The 24,355-nt window shown below is 48.2% G+C and overlaps 1 protein-coding gene across 1 annotated transcript in view; it reads left to right on the plus strand.

Moving 5' to 3' along the window:
• The window catches only part of SCAF8 (SR-related CTD associated factor 8), a 948,526-nt gene that overhangs the window by 521,694 nt on the left and 402,477 nt on the right, over positions 1–24,355 (plus strand). The window contains exon 12 of the mRNA XM_086927396.1: positions 19,724–19,851. Within this exon, the coding sequence (XP_086783522.1) occupies positions 19,724–19,851 (128 nt within the window). The remainder of the gene's footprint in view (positions 1–19,723; positions 19,852–24,355) is intronic.

A 24,355-nucleotide genomic window follows, 5' to 3' on the forward strand; every position in this document is an offset into this window, starting at 1 on the left:
TGCACGCTTATCTAGCGTTCTGACCGTCTGGCCCCAGTGACTGCGACTCGGCAGAGCACCCAGGGACCACAGACACCACGGAGGCATCGCCTCCCACTGGTTAGCAGATTGAGCGATTGGCGATTAACGCTATGCTGGCCCCCCACATTCTTATACTAAAACTGAGTTTTTATTGTAGACTCGTTTTGAGTATTACCGGACCTATCAGGCCGATCCCCTCCGTAAGGTAAGCTCGCCTTCTCCCCTTTTTTATAAAAACGGCTGTCTTGGTTGCAAATCCTTTGACTGATAGCAGCCCCTGTAAACATTTATCCCATAGATAATTTTGCCCTAACGGAAATGAGGTGGACATAACGGTACGACCTGTACCATACAGGTAATAGCCCTTGCTGCTGCACGTGATCTTTGAATCTTATGCAAATGAACCCGCAGCGCTCATAAATGGCTTATCACTTGTCATCCCCCTCCATTCAGGCGAATATCAAAACGAGGACCCATTTATTAAAATCCCTGAAAACCCCCCGACCCATGTGGGTAAGTGGTCACTCTAAGAGGTGTTGAATGTGTGAGCACGAATATGCATGATACAAAAGCTGATACAAAAGCGGACAAGAGTGCACCCAAATGCTGAATAAATGCGGACGCTGAGCGTAATTGGCTTAGTAATATGTATATAATTCTAAATAAAATTGTTAATCAAAGTGAAGTATTATCTCCCGCACACACATGTCACGCACCTCACCACTTGTATGACTCAAGGCTATAGACACGGACTGCAACAATCACGTGTTCCAAGGCTAATGATACCACTTGCATGATTTAACGAACACGATAAGTCGGTTCCGATTATAGTGCATTGTCAGTTCTTTCAGAGTACAATTAAGTGGGTTCATGCATATTTATTTCTTATTTATTCCTTCTTTCTTTTGTTTCCCAACCTTTCTCCTTATTCCTTGTTCCTATTAGGCGGTTGTGTGGTTAACTTTTTATACCAGGCAAGCAAATGTATGTATTGTTAGTCCTGATGATGGTCCCGCAACATTGAGCATATGGGATCGAAACGTCGACTTGTTTTAAGTGTTTTCACAGCCCTACTATTATGTCTGATTTATGCTGTGTCTAGCACTTTTATTGGCACTACTTTCAATGTCTACTGAATTATAAGTGGCCAATTATGCTCCTTCTTGCCTAAAAAACTCCCCTTGTTTGTTCCTGAAAACGGTACAGGATTGTGCCCTTCCACACCCCAGTATTTGTCTCATTGTAAAAAATAAACTACCCTGTCCGGCTGGACAGTGGCCAATATAGTTCCCATTGTGGACTATTGTTTATCTGATTTTGAATTTATATACTCTTGGGGACCACTGTTGTTTCTAGACTGAAGATACCAAGGAGTTTTGTCGCTCCTGTGTCACTTGCCAAGCCAGTGGTAAGTCAGGTGGCCCAACAAAGGCCCCCCTTATACCAATGCCTGTGGTGGGGGTGCCCTTTGAAAGAGTGGGGATTGACATTGTTGGACCAATGGAACCCCAGACAGCATCAGGGCACAAGTTTATACTGGTGGTGGTGGACCATGCCACCAGGTATCCTGAAGCTTTTCCCCTTAGGACCACTACAGCACCTGTTGTGGCAAGAGCCCTAGTTGGAGTGTTCTCCAGAGTGGGCTTCCCTAAGGAGGTTGTCTCTGACGGGTGCAAACTTCATGTCAAGCTACTTAACTGCTATGTGGAAGGAATGTGGTGTCAACTACAAGTTCACTACACCCTATCATCCACAATGCAATGGGCTTGTTGAGAGGTTCAACAGGACCCTAAAAGGGATGATTCATGGACTACCTGAAAAGCTCAGGCGTAGATGGGATGTCCTGATACCCTGCCTTTTATTGCTTATAGAGAAGTCCCACAGAAGGGGGTTGGCTACAGCCCTTTTGAACTTTTGTATGGACATCCTGTAAGAGAACCTCTGTGTTTGGTGAAGGAAGGATGGGAGAGACCTCTCAAAAAGCCTGCAACCAACATAGTGGACTATGTACCTGGTCTCCGCTCCAGGATGGCTGAGTACATGGAAAAGGCATTCAAAAACCCTGAGGCTAGCCAGGAACTTCAAAAACCTTGGCATGACCAAAAGGCTGTCCTGACTGTATACCAGCCTGGACAGAAGGTGTGGGTGTTGGAGCCAGTAGCCCCAGCAGCACTCAAAGACAAATGGTCTGGGCCCCACACAATCCTTGAGCAAAAGGGAGAGGTCACCTACCTGGTGGACCTTGGAACTCTCAGAAGCCCCCACAGGGTGCTTCATGTGAACAGGCTCAAAGCATATGTCGACAGGAAGGACATGAGCTTGCTCATGGCCATAGATGAGGGACAGGAGGAAGAGAGTGACCCTCTCCCAGACCTGCTCACTCAGAATCCTGATGATGGATCAGTAGATGGTGTTGTCTTTTGTGGCAGCCTCTCTGAACATCAACAGAAGGATTGCAAACAAGTTCTTCAATCCTTCAGGCATATGTTCTCTCTAAAACCCAGTCAAACCAATTGGTGTACCCATGAGGTTGACACTGGTGACAGCTTGCCAGTTAAGAGTAAAATCTACAGGCAGCCTGATCATGTTAGAGACTGCATCAAAACAGAAGTGCAGAAAATGTTGGAGTTGGGAGTCATTGAACCCTCAGATAGCCCTTGGGCTAGTCCAGTAGTTCCAGTGCCAAAGCCTCACACACAGGGTGGTAAGAAAGAGATGAGGTTTTGCGTAGACTACAGAGGTCTCAATGCAGTCACTAAGACTGATGCCCACCCAATACCAAGGGCAGATGAACTTATAGATAGATTGGCTTCTGCCAACTACTTAAGTACTTTTGACCTGACAGCTGGGTATTGGCAAATCAGGTTAGCTGAGGATGCCAAGCCCAAGACAGCATTTTCTACCCCTGGTGGGCATTATGAATTTGTGGTAATGCCCTTTGGTTTGAAAAATGCACCTGCCACCTTCCAAAGGCTGGTGAATCATGTTCTCACTGGGTTGGATGACTTCTGTGCAGCATATCTTGATGATATAGCTGTCTTTAGCTCCACCTGGGAGGATCACCTGGTCCACCTGAGGAAAGTGTTAGAGGCACTGCAAGCAGCAGGTCTCACTATCAAGGCCACAAAGTGCCAGATAGGGCAGACACAGGTTGTATACTTGGGCCACCTTGTAGGTGGAGGCCAAGTTCAGCCACTGGAGAGCAAGATACAGTCAATCAGGGACTGGGCTCCTCCAACCACCCAGACTCAGGTTCGAGCTTTCTTGGGCCTGACTGGTTACTACAGAAAGTTTGTCAGGAATTATGGATCAATTGTGACTCCACTTAATGAACTGACAAGTAAGAAAATGCCAAAGAAAGTTCAGTGGACAGCAAGCTGTCAAAAAGCATTCGATGACCTAAAGCAGGCCATGTGCACAGCACCTATCCTCAAGAGTCCAGACTACTCCAAACCATTCATTGTCCAAACAGATGCTTCTGAGTTGGGTGTGGGAGCTGTGCTATCTCAACTGAATTTTGATGGTAATGACCAGCCCATTGCTTTTATAAGCAGAAGGCTGACCCCCAGAGAGAACAAGCATTTACAATGCAATGGTTTTGCCTTTGGAAAAGTTAGTTATTGGCATTGCTCATGACATTTCTTTTTTTTTTTTTTACTTATAAATAAATGGCATTGTTATTTACATTGCCAACAGCTCTCACAGCTCTCTCAGCCCACACAGCCCACACAGCTCTCAGCCCACACAGCCCACACAGCTCTCAGCCCACACAGCCCACACAGCTCTCTCAGCCCACACAGCTCTCTCAGCCCACACAGCCCGCACAGCCCGCACAGCTCTCACAGCCCACACAGCTCTCACAGCCCACACAGCTCTCACAGCCCACACAGCTCTCTCAGCCCACACAGCTCTCACAGCCCACACAGCTCTCACAGCCCACACAGCTCTCACAGCCCACACAGGCCACACAGCCCTCACAGGCCACACAGCCCTCACAGCCCACACAGCTCTCACAGCCCACACAGCCCACACAGCTCTCACAGCCCTCACAGCCCTCACAGCCCTCACAGCCCACACAGCTCTCACAGCCCTCGCAGCCCTCACAGCTCTCGCAGCCCTCACAGCTCTCGCAGCCCACACAGCTCTCACAGCCCACACAGCTCTCACAGCCCACACAGCTCTCACAGCCCACACAGCTCTCACAGCCCACACAGCTCTCACAGCCCACACAGCTCTCACAGCCCACACAGCTCTCACAGCCCACACAGCTCTCACAGCCCACACAGCTCTCACAGCCCACACAGCTCTCACAGCCCACACAGCTCTCACCGCCCACACAGCTCTCAGCCCACACAGCCCACACAGCTCTCTCAGCCCGCACAGCTCTCACAGCCCACACAGCTCTCACAGCCCACACAGCTCTCTCAGCCCACACAGCTCTCTAAGCCCACACAGCTCTCTAAGCCCACACAGCTCTCACAGCCCACACAGCTCTCACATCCCACACAGCTCTCACAGCCCACACAGCTCTCGCAGCCCACACAGGCCACACAGCCCTCACAGCCCACACAGCTCTCACAGCCCACACAGCCCACACAGCTCTCACAGCCCTCACAGCCCACACAGCCCACACAGCTCTCACAGCCCACACAGCCCTCACAGCCCTCACAGCCCTCACAGCCCTCACAGCTCTCACAGCTCTCACAGCCCTCACAGCCCTCACAGCTCTCACAGCTCTCACAGCCCACACAGCTCTCACAGCCCACACAGCTCTCACAGCCCACACAGCTCTCACAGCCCACACAGCTCTCACAGCCCACACAGCTCTCACAGCCCTCACAGCCCACACAGCCCTCACAGCCCACACAGCTCTCACAGCCATCCGCCCACACAGCTGTCACAGCACAGCAGTTGCTCTCAGTGCAAGTGTGCACTGAAGCAGGTACTGTAGTAGAATTGGCCTATACCATGTACTGCACTGTGACATTTACACAGCACTTCATCCCCGGGCTGTGGAGCGCTCTGGTTTGCACGGAGACCCTAGGTGCAAAGGTTTAAGATGGCGTGGGTTCGAGCGTGACCAGTGCCTGTGATGCTGGGTGACGCGTGTGAGGTCTGGAGATGGGGACTCTGCGCAAGCGCAGATCGGCCCTCTTACGTGGCTGGTTATAATATACTACTTTGCACAAGCGCAGACATGCCCTGCCTCTTACATGGCTGCGCAGCCATGTTTTAATGTGCTCCAGTTTTTTTTGCTGTTTGCAAAGTCCTCTTATTCCTGCTGGCACGGAGTGGCGCATCTTCGGCGTTTCACCCTGTGCGAGATTTGTTGAAGGAAGGAACAGATAGGAGAGGGGCTGCTCCATGACACTGTGGTTGCCTTGACAGTGGTTGCTCACTTTTTTTTGCTGGGGGAACGAACAGACAGGCTGACATTGCAGCACGCACACAGAAAGACAGACCTTAGACACTGCAGGCACACAGATAGACGGACACTGGAGGCACACAGACAGACGGACCTCGGACACTGCAGACACACAGACAGACGGACACTGCAGGCACACACACAGACAGACGGACCACGGACACTGCAGACAGGCAGACAGCCGAAAAAATAAAAGTTGCATTACATAACTTCCTTGATTAACTATTTCCGAAAACAACGAGCCTACTATTTTGCAAAATATCTCAACTGATACAGTGAGTGAATGAGTTGATAAGGAACGGACCGAAGACGAAAAGGTGCAAAGTGAGAGGGTCAAAATTAAAAGTGTTGAAAGCGAAAGCTTTCAATTGTTTTTTTTTTTTAAGTGGGTCATTTATTGAAGGAGAAAAAAAAAACGAAATACGTGCAATGAACTGTGAAGGGGAAACTTTCCAGAAAATTGTGCAGGGAGTAAAACTAACAATTCCAATTAATTCTTTTGGCGACGTTCTCACGCAAAAGTCCTACATTTTGTCGAGTCAATTTTTCGAGTAAAGAGTTTCAACTATGTTTCCATAAAGACAATGGTGACAAGGCACCTGCTAATTGAAACCCTGCATCCGAGCACGTGAACTGAAGGTTAGCCATCTATCTCTGCCCCCGAAGGACTGCCCCCACCTTCCCTCTCCCGCTGACCCCAATGTATTTATTTGTTTGCTGGGTTAATCGCAGCCCACCCGTCCCAAATCTCTCTGCGTTGTCACTCTCCCCGCACGGAATATCTGGAGAGAGGGCTCCGCGGCTTATCTGTGAAAACAGTTTGCTCGCAGGTTGAGCGGATTATTGGACTGCGCAAAATATTACCTCCCTGCTCGGCCGTCTGCGCGCGGGGGATTATCGCTATACCCGCAGAGAGAGAAATAGCCTTCATCCCCACAGACGGGGGCTGGGGGGGGATTAATGCCCCCACCCCTGCGTCCCCTATTACCGGGAGGCTTCCCTCCCCTCGATTAACCATCCGATCCTTCCGGCAGCCCCATTGGCTGCGGAGGATCCGGTCCTCCCCTGCGTCCGCTGTTCTCGGCATCCATTTTCAGAGACGCTCCATTTCGATGGTGACTCCGAGTCCTTGTGCGAGGCTGCGGGCGGTCCGGCCTACAGGGACGGCCGGCGGAATTATGCGGCAGTGGAGAAGCAATCTATGCGGCAGTGCAGATTAAATTATGCGGCAATAGAAGGGAAATGAAGCGGCACGGTGTAGCTATACATGTGTCGAGGAGCTCCTGTAAATGTATACACGGTGGCCTTCCATTTGCTGGCACAAAAACCAGCCCTTAGAAGGACATTAGTTTCCAAACAAATGCATAAAATGGCTCTTTCAATATATTTGACTAAACTCCTCCTGCTCATATACATAAAATGACCTGTCCGTGAAAATTAGCGTAATATGGACATGTGTATAGGTCACCTCTTTATATGAATGCTTATATTAATCCTTTGCTATGCATGTGCGTTATCTGGCCATTCAAACTCTCAAACACGAACGGCGGGAGAGGACACGGACGGCGGGAGGGAGGCGGGAAACGTGCACAGGACAGCGAGGAGGGGGGAGGGGGGACGGCGGGAGGAGGGACACGGAGGAAGGCAGGACAGCAGCAAGCACGGCCCGGCCGGACCAGATTCGGGGGCGTTCCCGGCTTTTGGCTGACGTAGCATGACGTAGCCAAAAGCCAAAAATTCTCTGGAACGCCCCCGAATCTGGTCCGGCCATGACGGACGCCTCTCTGTTCCAATGGCTAGCCTCCATATATGGAGCTAGCCAGTGAAACAGAGGGCGTATTCCAAGAGTCCCTTACTGAAGACTAGAGATTTCTCTGGGGGCGGAGCTTACGCTCCGTTCCCCAGTCGAAACCTAAAAATTGGTCAGCTATTGAGAGGGAGGCCTTTGCTGTGGTTTGGGCCCTGAAGAAACTTAGGCCATACTTGTTTGGCACTCATTTCAAGATTCAGACGGACCATAAGCCCCTCTTGTGGCTAAATCAGATGAAGGGTGAAAACCCCAAACTGCTTAGGTGGTCCATTTCCCTACAGGGGATGGATTTTACAGTGGAGCATAGACCTGGCACTGATCATGGCAATGCAGATGGGCTCTCCAGGTATTTCCACTTAGAGCAAGAAGACTCACCTGGTCAAGGTTAGTTTATTGTCCCAAAGTTGGGGGGGGGGGGGTCATGTAGGAGAGTAGGGTCTGCAATCCTATGATCACCCAGATTTTTTGCTTTTGTTTCACTGGTTTACGACTTTCTCTGGCTGTGGGCCTGCTAATCAGACCCACAGCCTAGCTGTTCTCTCACTAAATTGACACGTGTACCTTAGGTGCATTATCCAATTGGTACTGGGCCACTTTATCAGACCCTGTAACTCAGGGCATAGGTGTTCCCAGGGCCTACCAGGGGCTGAAGCATGTATTATGCCACCCCTGGATGGCCACCTATATCTAACCCTAAAAATGGACACACAGATTCCTATCAGTCACTCCTATGGCAGGCCTTGACAATCCTGAAGGCAGAGTGCTTGGAATCGTGTGAGATGGTGCTCTGGCATGAGCTGAGCCCGTTTGCAGCTTGCGGAACCAAGTCCTAATAGCTGTTCCATGATAACGCATACCATATACTCTTAAGTGCATTATAATCCTCGCGGTTAAATGCTATCTTTGGTATCGCTTTATCAAAACATGTAGAGTAAGGTGTCATACGAATTGGAATATTAACCCCTCGGTGGCGACGGTGTTAGCATTCCACCCTTCTAGAGGGACACGACATGTATGTAACTGTCAACCCCGGTTAAAGTTAACTCGAGCCTCAGCATCACAAAATGGATGCTGCCACCACGGACACAAGTCTGACCCCCTGCAGCTGGGAGTCCTTCAAGCGAGGGGAGCTTGGACGAAGGGTTTCCTGTCAGGGGCGGTGCTAGCACCATCCCAGACAGGGTTTTGTGTATCCTTGGTAGGCAGGGCTTTACAGGAAGGTGACTGCAAGTGGCACCCCGGTGCTCACTACGCATCTGCCGGCTAGAACCAGTTCCAGGGGCACACCAGCCCCTGAGCTGGGGAAAGTCCGGCATGGGAGAGGGGTGTAACCACCCCCCTTCCTGGTCCCACCCCTAGGGCAGGACCTAGTCGCGTACCCACCCCTTTCTTTAGGATAAAGGCAGGAGCGGGGACCCCTCCAAATTAGATCATCTTTGAATCAAGAAACTACTTTCTACGAAAGGAACTCTCGACTTCTTCTTAAGATTTCTCCCTTGTGGCTAAGGAGTAGTCACCCTGCACCCGCAGGCACCATCAAGAACTCTGCGGTTTGCTGCACGTCCTTCCTCCGGAATCCGACTGACCAGCACGATGAGACCCGGCTTCCCTGGCACTTCTGACCTCTACCTACCTCTACAGCCAAGCTGAGAACCGTAGGTGCGACGAGACCTCGAGGGACCGGCCATCATCAGGACTGCACGACTTCTATCCAGCACGACCGCCGAGGGATCCTCTGGTGAGTGCTTTGGGGTCCGAGAAGCCCCGACCCTGAGCAGCTCCAGCACCGAAGGCCAGCCCCCCAGCATCCACGAGATCTGCGTGGGGCCCTTCTGCTTTTTGGCTGCTCACCGCTTTGTCTGGTTACTAGCCCGCTGGCTTGTGGCCTTCCCGACGACGACCGACGACAGCACCACTGCTAGTCTGGTTGCTCCAGACTGGCCCTTGCTCCCTTCCAATAGAGGAGCACCCCGGACCCTCCTGGTCCACTCCAGACGCCATTTTAGGTCCACCGCGTGGGCTTGAATTTGCCAAGACTTGTTGCCCCAATCCTGGGTCCAGCAACGTCGACAGCAGCAACCATCGTAGGACAGCTCGCACCTCCATCCTGGTCGCCGACAACGCCTCCTGGTCCGTGAGACTGCAGAGCCCAGCGTCGCCCACTCACCTGGTCGAGGTGACTTCGCCCGGTGCCATCCTGGTGCCCACACAATCACTGGCTAGTGATTAAGAACTTGGTCCCCTCTGCTTTCAGGTGTCTTCCATCTTCGATCCAGGCTTGGATCCACCGAACAATCTTCACTGGTCGCCTGCCAGCAACTCCTTCTTTCAGGCTCCTGGTTCGTCAACGAGGATTCCCGACGTCTTTTCAGACCTATGCAGCCGCAGCCCCTGGGCTAGGTAACTTCGGCATTTCGGTGCCCCAGCATAGCCTCACTATCCAAGGGTCCAGATCCACTGTCGTTTTCGACCTACCTTATCGGGTTCGCCCGAGAACACTAACTTTGCTTTTACTAGCTCCCATAGACTTTGTCCCGCATCCCGCGTGAGAGTGCACACTCTGCACCCGAGTCCCCTAGGCCTCCTACTAGTAATCTGAAGGTTCAGTAATGTAGTCCTAGCGATTCCAAAGTCTATTAGTCCAGTACTTACCTGCTAGTAATTTCGCATTCCACTTCCATAGTATATGGTTTTCCGTGCCCCTCGGGCATTTGTGTAAATTGTGCAACTTAAAGTATTTTCGTAAGAGTTTTGTTGTGTGCTTAGTACCCTGTCCTCATAAAGAGTACAGGGCTGTTGTGATCTAAATAAATACACTGTTTTTTTTCATAACACTTGTGTGGTGTCCTTTCACTTGGTGTTCAAGGGGTATATGTGATGGTATAACAGCTGGCTTAACACGCCCTCTAGAGTTTAGCCCGAAGACTGCTCGTATCCATGCTACTAGGATAGCTGGTCTATAAGGTTGACTTACAACCAATCACCATAAGGGTTGTTTGGACTGATACATAGTGATCACTAGAATAGTGAACACTGAATATCAGGCCAACTTCTCACACACGCCACACACTGCTGCACGCCACACACTGCTGCACGCCACACACTGCTGCACGCCACACACTGCTGCACGCCACACACTGCTGCACGCCACACACTGCTGCACGCCTCACACTGCTGCACGCCTCACACTGCTGCACGCCGCACACTGCTGCACGCCGCACACTGCTGCACGCCGCACACTGCTGCACGCCGCACACTGCTGCACGCCACACACTGCTGCACGCCTCACACTGCTGCACGCCTCACACTGCTGCACGCCGCACAGTGCTGGACGCCGCACAGTGCTGCATTACTCACCCTGCCGCACGCCTCGCACTGCCGACAGTCTTTGACAGACTGACACAATACAGTGTTCTGACTCTCTGAGGCGTGTATCCTGGGCCGGGGGATCCTGTGGGCCTAGTCTGATATGAAATACCTTACGGAGCCACACTTCTCGTCTGCACTCTTTCCTCTTGCAAACTTCGGGGTCTGTCTGGGAGTTCAGCCCACAGTGCTTGTTTTATGGCCAAGAAGGCCCGAATCTGCTGGTGACATTAACAGGCTCGGGGGCGTTTGTCGGAGCCGCTGAGTCGGACACAGATTCCTATTTAAGTTAAATAAAAAGGCCAGAGATTCTTCTTTCCAGATGTGCCTCGCGCTTGAGCATCAGGTGGAGGCGCAGATGTCACGGGCCGTCCATTGTGGGATTAATGCTGGATATTGTTGTCAGGCGCAGCCTGGCCTCCGACTCCTAATCTCAAGCCACGGGTCCCGGCAGAAGTCATTCCAGTAATGGATGTTTATCGCCGTTTTTAATTTGTGGAAATTCTGGGATTGACTCTCTTTTGGATGACAGTCAAATTCCAGCAGAACGAAAACATCTAACAAAGGTAGTCTGCTGGGCTGTATTTTTATGTCCTGTTTCCTATTTTATTATTATTTTGTGCACTCGTTGCTTGTGCTTGCTCCCCTTCCCCCACTCGTTGCTCGTGCTTGTTGTCCTCCCCCCTCGTTGCTTGTGCTTGCTCCCCTGCCCCCGTTGCTTGTGCTCGTTGTCCTGCCCCCTCTCGTTGCTTGTGCTTGCTGTTCTGCCCCCTCGTTGCTTGTGCTTGCTGTCCTCCCCCCTCATTGCTTGTGCTTGCTCCACTGCCCCGTTGCTCGTGCTTGCTGTCCTCTCCCCCCTCGTTGCTTGTGCTTGCTGTCCTCTCCCCCTCTCGTTGCTTGTGCTTGCTCCCCTGCCCCCGTTGCTTGTGCTCGCTGTCCTGCCCTCCCTTGCTGTCCTCTCCCCCTCGTTGCTTGTGCTTGCTCCCCTGCCCCCCGTTGCTTGTGCTCGCTGTCCTGCCTCCCCTTGCTGTCTTGCCGTTGCTTGTGCTTGCTCCACTGCCCCTGTTGCTAGTGCTTGCTGTCCTCTCACCTCGTTGCTCGTGCTCGCTGTCCCCCCCCCTCGTTGCTTGTGCTTGCTCCCCTGCCCCCCTTTGCTTGTGCTTGCTGTCCTGCCCCCCTGCTGTCCTGCCGTTGCTTGTGCTTTCTCCCCTCCCCCCCTTAGCTCGTGCTTGCTATCCTACCCCCCTCGTTGCTCGTGCTTGCTGCCTCTCACCTCGTTGCTCGTGCTCGCTGTCCTCACCCCTCGTTGCTTGTGCTTGCTCCCCTGCCCCCCATTGATTGTGCTCGCTGTCCTGCCCCCCCTTGCTGCCCTGCCCCCTCATTGCTCGTGCTTGCTGTCCTGCCCCCCTCGTTGCTTGTGCTTTCTCCCCTGCCCCCCTCGTTGCTTGTGCTTTCTCCCCTGCCCCCCTCGTTGCTCGTGCTTGCTCCCCTGCCCTCGTTGCTCGTGCTTGCTCCCCTGCCCCCCTCATTGCTCGTGCTTGCTGTCCCCCCCTCGTTGCTTGTGCTTGCTGTTCCCCCCCCCCCCTTGTTGCTTGTGCTTGATCCCCTGCCACCGGTTGCTTATGCTCGCTGTCCTCCCCCCTCTCTCTCCTGCCCCCCCTCGTTGCTCGTGCTTGCTGTCCCCCCACCTCGTTGCTTTTGCTTGCTCCCCTGCCCCCCGTTGCTTGTGCTCGCTGTGCTGCCCCCCTTGCTGTCCTGCTGTTGCTCGTGCTTGCTCCCCTGCCCCTCGTTGCTCGTGCTTGCTGTCCTGCCCCCCTCGTTGCTTGTGCTTGCTCCCCTGCCCCCCGCTGCTTGTGCTCGCTGTCCTGCCCCCCTTTCTGTCCTGCCCCCCTCGTTGCTTGTGCATTTATTTATGTTTAAAAAAAGAAAACTAAATAAAAATAATGTCATGAGCAATGCCAATAGCTCTAACTTTAAAATGCCGAGACCATTGCATTGTAAATGCTTGTTACCTTTCCCATTGAATAACATTGAGCGCCCGACGGCTCAAAAGCACCCTGCACTCAGCCGCCCGAGTGCCTCTGGCAGTGCAACCTTTGTCCTATCCTACTTTCCCATTTGCCCTGAGCAAGTGACCAGGAGCCCAGCTCCCACAGCTGCGTGGCCAGCTAGCCAGCAGCCACCAACCGAAGGCCCCCTGCCATTCATCGGATAACATTGGGCCTAACTACCTCTGCACCCGGCTGCCCCTGTTATGTTATGTTATGTTATGTTAGCAGTTTTGTAAAGCGCAACAGCTGCCCCTGCAACGGGGCGTCCCGGCGCTGGAACCATAACACAACCAGCTGAGAAGAAGGGGAAAGGAAGGAACCTAACAGGGGGGGAAGAGATAGGTTTTAATAGCTTTACGGAAAGCTAGGATGTTGTCCATGCCTCGAATATTGAGGGGAAGGGAATTCCATAATTTGGCCCCTAGTAGTTTGAAGGAGCGTCCTCCAATGCGGCAAAACCTAGTGTGGGGTACCATTGCTAGGTGTTGCCCCATGGACCTGAGGTTCCGTTTGGGAGTGTAGGGGGTCAACAGCGAGCGGAGCAGCTCCGGGCCTTCGTTCTTCATGATTTTGAAGGCGAATATGAGGGCTTTGAACTGGATGCGGGCTTCCATGGGTAACCAATGTAATCTGCGAATGGTTGCTCTCGCCGAGCATCTTTTAGGGAGACCTACTATGGCCCTTGCCGCTGAATTTTGTATCCGTTGGAGTCTCTTCAGTTCAGTTTTATTAGCTCCTAATAACAAGACACTCGCGTAGTCCAATCTGGATAGAATGGTAGCTTGTACGATGAGTTGTCGAGTTTTAGAGTCAAAATAGCCTAGGATGGGGGTAAGGCTTCTTAGTAAGCCAATGCAGGTTGCGGCAACTTTTTTTGTGTGCGACTGGAAGCTGAGCGCAGAGTCCAGCCACACTCCCAGGTTTTTGGCTAGGGTCTTTGGGGGGGGTGCTGGGCCCAGTGATTGGGGCCACCAGAGGTCATTCCAGTTGTTATTGTTTTTCCCCATTATCAGCACCTCCGTTTTGCCGCCGTTGAGTTGAAGGCAGTTTGCCGTCATCCATTTGGCAACGGCGCTCAGACCATCTCTGAATCTAGTCGCATCAGGAGAGGGGGCCTGGTTGAGGCTGATGACCAACTGGGTGTCGTCGGTGTACGACACCATTGTGAGACCCCATTTTCTGGCAACCTCCGCCAGTGGTTGCATGTATAGGTTAAACAAGGAGGGACTGAGGGCAGAGCCTTGAGGAACTCCTTGTCCTATATTTTGAGGTTGGGAGATGAACGGGGGGGCAGATACCCTAAACGATCTATTGGTTAAAAAAGATCTAAACCATTGGAGTGCCGCGTCTCTGATACCTATATTTTCTAGGCGTTTCAATAGGATGGCATGTGAGACCGTGTCAAAGGCCGCGCTGAGATCAAGTAATATCAGCGCAGCACTATTACCGGAGTCCATAATTTCCCGTAAGTTTTCAGTGGAAGCTAGGAGCGCGGATTCCGTGCTGTGGTCCGGCCTGAACCCGTGTTGGGAGGGGTCCAAGATGTTGTTTTTCGCCATGTGCTCGCTTAGAATTTTGTTAGCGTAGGCTTCCGCCAGTTTCGCGACCCATGGGAGGAGAGAAACGGGCCGGTAGTTCTCAGGTTTAGTGGGGTCTAGGGAGGGTTTTTTTATGATCGGTGTTACCCAGGCCTGTTTCCAACAGGTGGGGACCGTAGCTGTGGTGAATGAAAGATTAAGGAGTAAGGTTAGGGGTGGAAGGAAGAAATCTAAGGCTTCCAGAAAGTGAGTAGGCCGCTTAGGGTGTACCAACTGTACCTACCTGACCCTGCGGGACCCCTTAGTCTATGCCCAGAACCTTAACTTCACTGGTCGAGCCCTCACCTGGAAGTGCCGTAGGATAACATTGACTGGTTTTACTCGAAAAATCTTCTAAGTGTGAAACTTTGAAACTCTAAAATATTCCTATAAAATCAGCCGAATACCGAATTCCAAAGTACTCGACTGTGATCAGGAGAGAAGCCAGTACTGTACATTGAAGCCCAGTACTGAACCGCAAAAGTAATCCAAACTGTACTTACCAGTAACTTGACTTTTCTTCCATTGGGAAACCATTGTCTGCTTTTCTGTGAAATTTCTTTTAAGTGTCTACTTTTGAAAACTTGAAATATTCCTTAAAAATCATACCAACTACTGAAAAGTGATTACTTACCTTTCTTAGGTAGAGATTCCAGTGCTGGACCTAGGAGCCCAGTACTGGATTACAAAAGTAACAAGAACGTACTTTACCTGTAACCTGAATTTTCTCCAATTGGATAACATTGCTAGATTTTCACTGAACAGTTTCTAAGTGTGAACTTTTAAAATACCTTTATATTCTTTAAAAAGCATTGCTATAACCAAAACTTTTTTACTAAACTTTTTTTCAGCTTACACCCCAGGACTGAATCTGGGATCTAGTCCTGGAATTACAAAAGTGATCTACAAAGTACTGAGCTGCATTTTTGTAGAAATCCCATTGAGATCAATGTTAAATGGTATTTAGAATTGTGTTGCCTACTGCAACCCCTGTACCTATTGTGTTTACAAAGTTATTACCTTTCTGCAAAGTACTTACCTGAGATCACTCATAATTGAGAAAAGTATATTTTGATACCTGTTGGTTCTAAAAATAAAACAACTCTATCGCTATTGATATAAAAACAATTGTCCTGGAGTTCAGTCCTTGAGTGTGTGAAACCTTGTGCTCACTGAGTGTGCACAACAAATGCTTTACACTGTCTTACTGCTCGACCAAGCTACCACTTTTGAGAGTAAGGTCAGCCCTGACTTTAACCTCTGTTATACCTCTGGAGTTCGTGGTCTCTATACACACTGTACCTTACTTTTGTCAAGTATATATAGAGCCACTTTCTCATGTAGGATTTATTCAGCATTCAGTCCATCATTTGTTTGCGTAGCACAAGCTTCAAATCAATGGCGCATTGCTAATACACAGGGCTTTTTAGCCAGGTATGACAGGGCACACTTGGATTAATGGAGCAATTGTTTCAAAATCTCCCAGACGAGCATAAACCTAAAACATAGGATTTAGTTAATGAGGGAAAGCTAATTACAAATTCCTCCACAAGGTGTGCTCTAGATGCTGCTGATACTGTTGCTAATGAAGTCAACACTAGCAATTTGCTTTGGAGACCTGCTTAGTAAAGGATCGCTGGGTTTAAGCCCAAGGTCCAACAATCCATTCTTTACACACCATTTTACCAGAAACGTCTTTTTGGTCCTGAAGTAGATCAGGCATTAGAAAAAATGAAAAAGGACACTGAAGTGGCCAAGTCCATGGGAGCTCTTCAGTCTCCTTCAAATAAAGGCTCCTTTTGTCGTTACTATTACTGAGGGGGCAGCGGGGGTCCAAAACCACATCCTAAGACCCGAATACCTACACCTACAAAGGTAATAACCAGTCTTCTCCCTTGAGTCTTTTTTGAGGAGGTTATAGCGGGAACAACTTTAAAGGTAGGGGTAAGGGCAACACACCCTGTAACTCCCCTTCCCCTAATAAGGATAAGGAGGAGTGACTTACCCACTCTTCCTCCTGACTATCCCACACCTGTCGGGTGGAAGACTTCAACAATTTATCCCTATTTGGCAATCTATACAACAGACAAATGGGTGATTGGAATTATCCAACATGCTTATTGTCTGGAGCTTTACCAGCAATACTCCAAACATTCTACATCTACAAATGCTTGAACAGGAGATGCAATCTCTCTTACTGAAAGGAGCTATAGAGCCGGTTCCAACACTGTACCAGGGCTCAGCGGTTTACACACTCTATTTTCTCTTTCCCAAAAAAGGATGGTTCTCTAAGACCTATTTTAGCTCTCAAAGGGTTAAACCAGTATATACTGTAAGAACACTTTCATGGTAACCCTTCCACAGGTGCTTCCACTTTTACAGAAGGCAGATTTTATGTCTACTCTATACAAAAGACGCATATTTTCATGTTCCAATTCATCTGGCTTTTCGCAAATACTACAGATTTGTGATAGCAGGCCAGCTTTACCAATTCAAGGTACTACCCTTTGGAGTGACTACAGCGCCCAGAGTATTTACCAAATGTCTGGCAGTAGTTGCGGCTCATCTCAGAAGACCGCATATTCACGTCTTCTCCTATCTAGACGACTGGCTCATCAAAGCAAGCACTTAAACACACACAGATCAGAATAGACCTACTTCATCATCTAGGCTTTACGGTCAGTGAACAAAAATCTCACCTGCATCCGTCACAGATGCAGTTTTACCTAGGAGCCTCTCTAGACACAGTCAAAGTTCTAGCCTCTCACATTGTAGGTAGAATTCATAATATTCAGGCTATCGGACTACAGTTTTTGTCCAACCAAGCCTTACCAGCCAGATTTTTTATGCAACTGCTGGGAATGATGGCGTCTTGCATCGCAATTGTACCCCATGTAAGACTTCACATGTGTCCCCAACAAGAGTGGTTGGCATGTCAGTGGCTCAGTCGCAGGGTCAATCAACATATCAATTGTTGGTAGACAGAGGTACCCATCGCTCTCTGCAGTGGTTAAACCCACAAAACTTTTCAAAAGGATGGCCTTTCATCTACATTATTCCACTGATCGTGCTCACAGCAGACGCATCTCTGGCAGGTTGGGGTGCTCAGCTCCAAGATTACACAGTACAAGGCCTGTGGAGCAACAAACACAAAAGCCTCCTCATCAACTATCTAGAGCTTCTAACAGTTTTTCTAGTGCTCAAAGCTTTTTAAACTCACCTCATAGGCAAAACTGTCCTAGCTGGAACAGACAACATGATAGCAATGAATTATGTGCAAAGGCAGATGGGGACAAACTCTCTCCAACTGTCCAGACTCACTCAAGCCATTTGGAATTGGGCGACCCATCACAAGATTTATCTTTTGGCACAACACCTTCCAGGAGTAAACAATCAACTTGCTGACCTCAACAGAAGGAGACCGCAAATTCACGAGTGGGAACTTCATTCCCACGTTCACCTTATGTACTTTCAACAAAGGGATTTCCACAAATTGACTTGTTTGCCTCTGCAGAAAAGACAAAATGGCCAAGCTTTGGCACCAGGTTCTTACACCCGCTCTCAAAGGGCAATACCCTATAGATGAACTGGTCATGAATATTTGCCTACGCTATCCGCCTCTCCCGCTCATTCCACGTCTGTTTCAGAAGCTCAGGCAAACGTCCCATTAATTCTAGTAGCTCCCACATGGGCACGTCGGTCATGGTTCACCACCCTGTTCGAGCGGACACTAGTTCCACATCAAAAGCTGCACCTCACCTCCAGTCTCCTCACACAGAACCATGGAGAAATTAGACATCCCACTCCCAAAGAACTGAACGTAGGGATCTGCCTCCTGAAGTCCTAGAGTTTAGTTATTTAAATTTACCACCAGACTGTTTAAGTATTCTAAAAGAAGCAAGAAGGCCTACCACCATAGCTTGCTATGCAGCAACGTGGAAAAAGTGTTGTACACTCCTATAACAAAATCAATCCTTTAAATGCTTCTTTACAAAACATTATCTGTTACCTGTTACAGTTACATTAAACTGGACTAGCTTATTCATCTGTTTGTTTGCACCTTGCAGCGGTAGGTGTGTATTTGCAGAACAAGCAACATCTGTCACTATTCAGAGTTCAAGTAATCAAAGCTTTCATGGAGGGGTTGAAAAGAGTAATACCACCAAGGATTCCTCCTGCCCCAGTCTGGAATCTTAACATTGTCCTCACTAGGCTCATGGGTCCACCTTTTGAACCATTACACAAATGCCCTTAACAGTTCCTCTCATGGAATGTTGCTTTCCTCATTGTGATCACATTACTGAGGAGTGTTGGTGAGCTATAGGCATTAACCTTAGAAGAACCCTTCTTTCAGCTACTCAAAGACAGAGTAGTTCTGCGCACCAACCCTTAATTCCTTCCCAAATTGGTTTTTGCTTTTCATACCAATCGATTGAGTTACCAGTTTTTTTTCCTCAACCTGATTCAGTAGCAGAAATCCCTCTTCACACACTTGACGTTAAAAGAGCGTTCTTGTACTACATTGATTCAACAAAAGACTTTCGCAAAACAAAACTTTTTTTGATTTGTTTTACCTCACAAAGGCATTCCCGTCTCTAAATCTGGTCTTGCAAGATGGATTGTTAAATCCATTCAAACATGCTTCGTTAAAGCTAAGGGAACTTTATCCACTCACAAAATAGGGGCTTCTGTGGTCTTTTTATGTAACATTCCTCTAGCTGACATATGTAAGGCAGCTACATGGTGTACACCACACACATTTACCAAACACTATTGTGTAGCTGTGCTAGCATGTCAACAAGCTAATGTAGGCCAAGCAGTACTTAAAACACTATTTCAAACAGCTGCAACATCTACAGGTTAGCTATCGCTTGGGAATGTACTGCTTTGTAGTCTATGCAAAGTATGTGTATCTACAGCACACATGCCTCGAACGGATGTTACTTACCCAGGAAGCATCTGTCCTTAGCATGTAGAGCTGTAGATTCACATGCGCCCACCTGCCTCCCCGGGTACCAGTTTGTTGCACTTCTTCATTATACATTTATACGCATGGACATCTCTATACTACACTTACTTATTCCATTCTCACCCTCTTGTGGGAAATCAATCTAACAATGGAGTTGATGACCATGCGCACTATCACTGAAAAGAGGAGTCACCTTACCTCATTACTAGGACAGACTTCTTCAAAGAAAAACAACTTGCAAACATCCGGACCCAACACTAGATGGCAGAAGTATGCAAAGCATGTGAATCTACAGCTCTATATGCCAAGAACAGATGCTTACTACGCAAGTAACATTATCCTTATTTCAATTTTTTGTCATCCTTGTTCAGCAGCGTGCTTCTAATCCTAGTAATCTCATTGCTATTTTGCACTTAAAAGGTGTTAATGGGTGATATGAAAATGTAACATTTTTCATCCTGAAGTGTTTGCTCGACAGCTGTAATGTATCTACTTTGTGCTTAGGATATGGAGCTTGAAGAAGTGACAGAACAAGAAGTTACAGAAGAAGAGGCTTTTGAAGAGGAGGAAGAAGAAGAAAAACAACCTGTTCCCGAGTCAAAATCAAGCACACCTTCACGATCCCATTCAAGGTATTACATTGTAACTATATTACCCAAACACTAAATTTTATATTTTTAATTGGAGTAAACAAAATATTTAAACTATAGTAGTGAAACGTATAAGCTTTTGAAGTCCTTTGATAACATAAGCATTTCTTCACTTGAGTATACAGTTTAACAATTTTTCAGTGTAAGGTATAATGAAGTATCATCACCATATGCAATTTTTGGACAGGTCTACAACAGCGTTAATCCTCATTGTATTTCAGGAGGCAGGGACTGACAAAACATGAAGCATTTCACTTGTTAAAAATTAATGGCAAACTCTCAGGGTTCATCTGACATGTATAAATCACTCATGCCACCACTGGCTGTGTAGTTCATAAATGTTCATTTCCCAAGAGCGTGTATGGATTTAACATGCCCAATGTAAACAAGCATTAGCAAAGGCAGTAGGTCTCATTTGGACCTGTTGACTTCTCCAATACATTTTGCTGATGCTTTACAGTATCAGCAGTATGTTGTGCAGCATCGGCATAAGAAAAAAGAAGACACAGCACAGCTTCCCTGGCATTTTGTGTACACATGCACGGTGATATTTGCGCAGGTATGAGTCATGGTGTGTGTGCCCCTACAAAATGACACCAACACCATTTTCAATGTCTCGCCTACCAGACAGCACAAGCTGTTTGATTATGAAAGGCTTATTGTGAACTTACAGTGGACTTAAATATTGCTCATTGTTTACTATTGTTTGACTTATTGCCACTCATTTGCTTCTTATTTAGTGACTTGTCTTCTTTCTGTGTTTGCCCTTCCCCACATCATAGCCTCCTTCTGATTGTCTGATTTGTATCCTTCAACAGCTCACATTTAGGAAACTACTTGCTTGTTTCAGGTTTGGCTGTAGATAAACATCCTATGAATGTTCCTGCCATCTAGGGTTGAGCACGTATATATTTGCAATTTGTTTTTCTTTGAAGAAGTTTTTAGTCACATGGTATCAATGATGACTACTCTGGCTGTGAATGCACGTTGCCCCTGAGTCTGTTGATAAATTGTTTTTTTCTGTCATCTGGTTCGGTTGTGTATCAGTGTTGCTCCCGGTCTTGACAAGCTTGATGTGTCCCGTTCCGGAGGCTGTTGTCTTCCTTCTCTACACTCAGAACATTTTGATGCCTTTTTCTTCTTAGGACGTCACCTCTACTCCTTGGGTTCATCCTCGCCAAGTGACTGGGCCACTCGGCCTATGAGGTCTTTCAGAGCAGTGTGCCTGTCTGATTGACTTAAAAAAAAGATAACATGTGTTGGGTAATGGAATGACGCCCTTCAGAAGATGCCTGCAGTGACACTCCACAATACCCCTGGGCCATTCTCCACACTATCTGTATTTTGTGCTTCTAGCCGGAGTATGAGGAGCCAGTGCAATTCTTGCTTGGCGTTCAGATACAAGAGAATACTGAATCAGCGATAAGACAGATGGTTGGCCCGCAGCAGGATGTACAAGTCTTCTTCGTAAACGCCGGACATCTTCACTGAGACAGACCATGTTTGCACCAAAGATAAATCTGGTTACTCATCATATCTTTCCTTCTGCCAACCCAGTCCCAAGATCATTGGCTCCGACATCTCGGAGCGCATGGTGGAAGAAATCTGTGGAGGTAGAGGTGATGAGATGTTCCATCCATATCTGTTGACCCCAACCTTGCCTTTATTCCCTGCATGTGTACAGTTGACACCCAGGCCTCTTTCAAAACAGTTTGCCCGTAGGAGCAGAGCACTGCTGCTCTGAGGGACTGGTGTCAAGCCCTGTACCTAAGCCTCTACCGTCTTCAGTTGTACCCCCACCCTCGGGCCCTGTTCGACACCGAAGCAAGACATCGGAGCTGAGGAGAGGTTGATCCCAGGGACTTGACCCGTGACAGCTCTTGTGTCTGAAAGCATGTGGCGGTGAAAACCCATTGAGGTCCTTAAGCACCATTAACAACCGGATATGGAGAAAGGCCTAGCCTCAAATCTGCAAAAAAGACCTGGATGAGAGGCAGCCACAGATCACCCATCTGCACAAAAAGCAAGCTCTCTGCTTCTGAAATGACTCGGCCTAACAAACAAACTTGCTTATGAAGATGCTCCACCTGCGGACTTTTCTGTCCCTCTACTACCCTCCAAAATGCCTGGGGACAAGACTGTTGCCCTACTACTCCTCCACTTTCACCATGACCTCCTCCTTCTCCCAACATCACCACTACCACCTCCATCATCTCCCATTCCCCTCCAACCTCCCCACATGTCCCTGTCCTTCACCGGTGTCCTACTTTGATACAGACCGTCCTGGTCTTTACTCTCCTGCTAAGGACTTTGTCCTATTTATCCACACCCCACAGAATATCCTTGTCAGGGCATCCCCGCCAAATGACACCAAGGCAGTGAAATCAAACGGGCGGCTGTCTATTATAAGCTGAAATTTTTTTAACCCACCGTTCCCCGAGGATGATTTCTTTGCCTGAGACACCTTACAAATCAGTGTGTTCTCTCCAATATCTTCATATGCTGAAGGGGATGATAAACTCTGCCCAAGGCCAGTGAGGTCAAAATCCTGAGTGGTAACTCCCCGATTTGGGGGTGGGGGTCCCAACCACACACCACACACCCTGGTTCTCAGCACTACCAGGAAAATGGCAACAGCCCAGGCTACGGGCGATGCTCTGGCTCCTGACAAGGAGAGTAAAAGGATTGATGCTGCAGTAAAAGAGTAGGGGTGGTTGCATCCGTTCATTGCCAGTTCAGTAAGCCTCTTCTCCCGCTATTTTAGAGCTCACTAGGGGGAAGCTGGAGAGCCTCCTCCAACATCTCCCTGACCAACACTGCAAGCGAGGGTAAGAATTAGTTGAGGAAAAGGCCATCTCAAACTCTACCATCAGGTGTGCCCTTGATTTTGCCGTCTTTCCAGCCAGAGGAGTGAATACCTAGGTCATCCTCCTGCACCCTGGGCTGCTGCAGAAGACCAGTTGGCAGAATCCTGTGGAAAGTAAATTAGGCCTTGGCAAGCATTTCTTTTTAACTTTGTGACACTACTTTATTCTTTTTAAATTCTATTCAGAGTTTCCAGAGTAAAAATGTTTGTTTTTCCTGTGGTGTTTTGAAATGTTCTTTCTTTTACTTTTTTAAAACCATACTTAACAAACATTGGCCAGCCAACAGCTCAGCACTCATTAGATTGGTGAAACCTATTGGATTTGCCAATGCCTGTTTTATTTCTCTGTCTGAGATAAAGCTGTAAATAAAAAGAATAAAAAATGGAATAGTAGCTCGAAATGCTTAATTTTAATGCAGAGGCACCAGCAGTACGTTGCTGCCTGATTATCCCTCCCAAAATGAATCAAAGTGGCTAAATAGATGGTGGGCAAGTGGGACTAAAGTGAAGGGCGCAGCGAGGGGCAGGTGAGAGGTGGAGACATGAAGAGTGACAAAGGAGGCGGGGGAAGCAGCACATGAGCATTAAAGCAACACAGACCTCGGGGAAGATGCACACAAGAGAGAGCATGCACCACGTTGTCCATGGTTGGAGAGAAGCAGATGATGGAGAGAGCTGTAAAACACATGTACTCTCATGGAGTGCTTTAGCAGAAAAAACAAATTAGTTCCTTAAAATTCAGCTGTAGAATGATAGAAGTCAGACAACTTCTCCAAGGGACAGACATACACAAAATGGACAAGCCTGGACAAGGAAGGCCATTGAATAAGAAGCATTCAAATGGGTGACAATCAACAAATGGTAAGCAAGCTATAAGCCTCTGCAAATTCTCGGTAATCCCACAATTTCTTTTACAAATTGATAACTTGTGCTGTCTGGTAAACTCAACTAGAAAAAGAGGTGTTCTAAATAGCCTATGTAGGTCAATTGTATCCTGAATTCACAATCCTCTGTTAAGAATAATGCTACAAAACTATTGAAGTGTCCAAATCCTAGACTGCACCGAAATGGTGCATTGTATAAGGGTAATGAATGTCTAATATGCACTACATTAGAACCGTGCAAACAAAGGTTGCATGTTTCTTTAAGAAGCTAGAAGTTTCCAATTCCAGAAGGAAATTGTATTGGCAAGTGCCTCTCTGGGGCATTTCTTTTTACTTGTTCATGGGAGTGGGACCTAGGAAGACTTGTTGTTTTTCCCAATCTCTACATCTTTTTCTGCCTGAATTCTGGATGTTTCACCTTTACTCGGTGTCTTAAATCACTGGAAAGCATTTTCACAACTTTTTTAGTTTTTCCTAAAAGATTTTCAAGTGACAATGCCTTCACCATTTTTGAAGTGCTCCTCATATGGCGTGAAAGAAGCAGGTTCAGATCTCTGTCTGGTCTGTGTGTCCTGCTTTCCAAGCTCACATTCTACTGCTGTACATGCATTTTGTACAAAATGTCTGAAAGGAGAATAAAAGATTATGAGGCTGTTGAATTATAGAGGGTGGTTGAAGACCTGAAGGACAAAGAGATAAACAAGGGATTTAAGTGAAGGTTCAATTCTACAATGTC

Source organism: Lissotriton vulgaris, chromosome 6 (assembly GCF_964263255.1).
Source record: "Lissotriton vulgaris chromosome 6, aLisVul1.2, whole genome shotgun sequence".
Taxonomy (NCBI): domain Eukaryota; kingdom Metazoa; phylum Chordata; class Amphibia; order Caudata; family Salamandridae; genus Lissotriton; species Lissotriton vulgaris.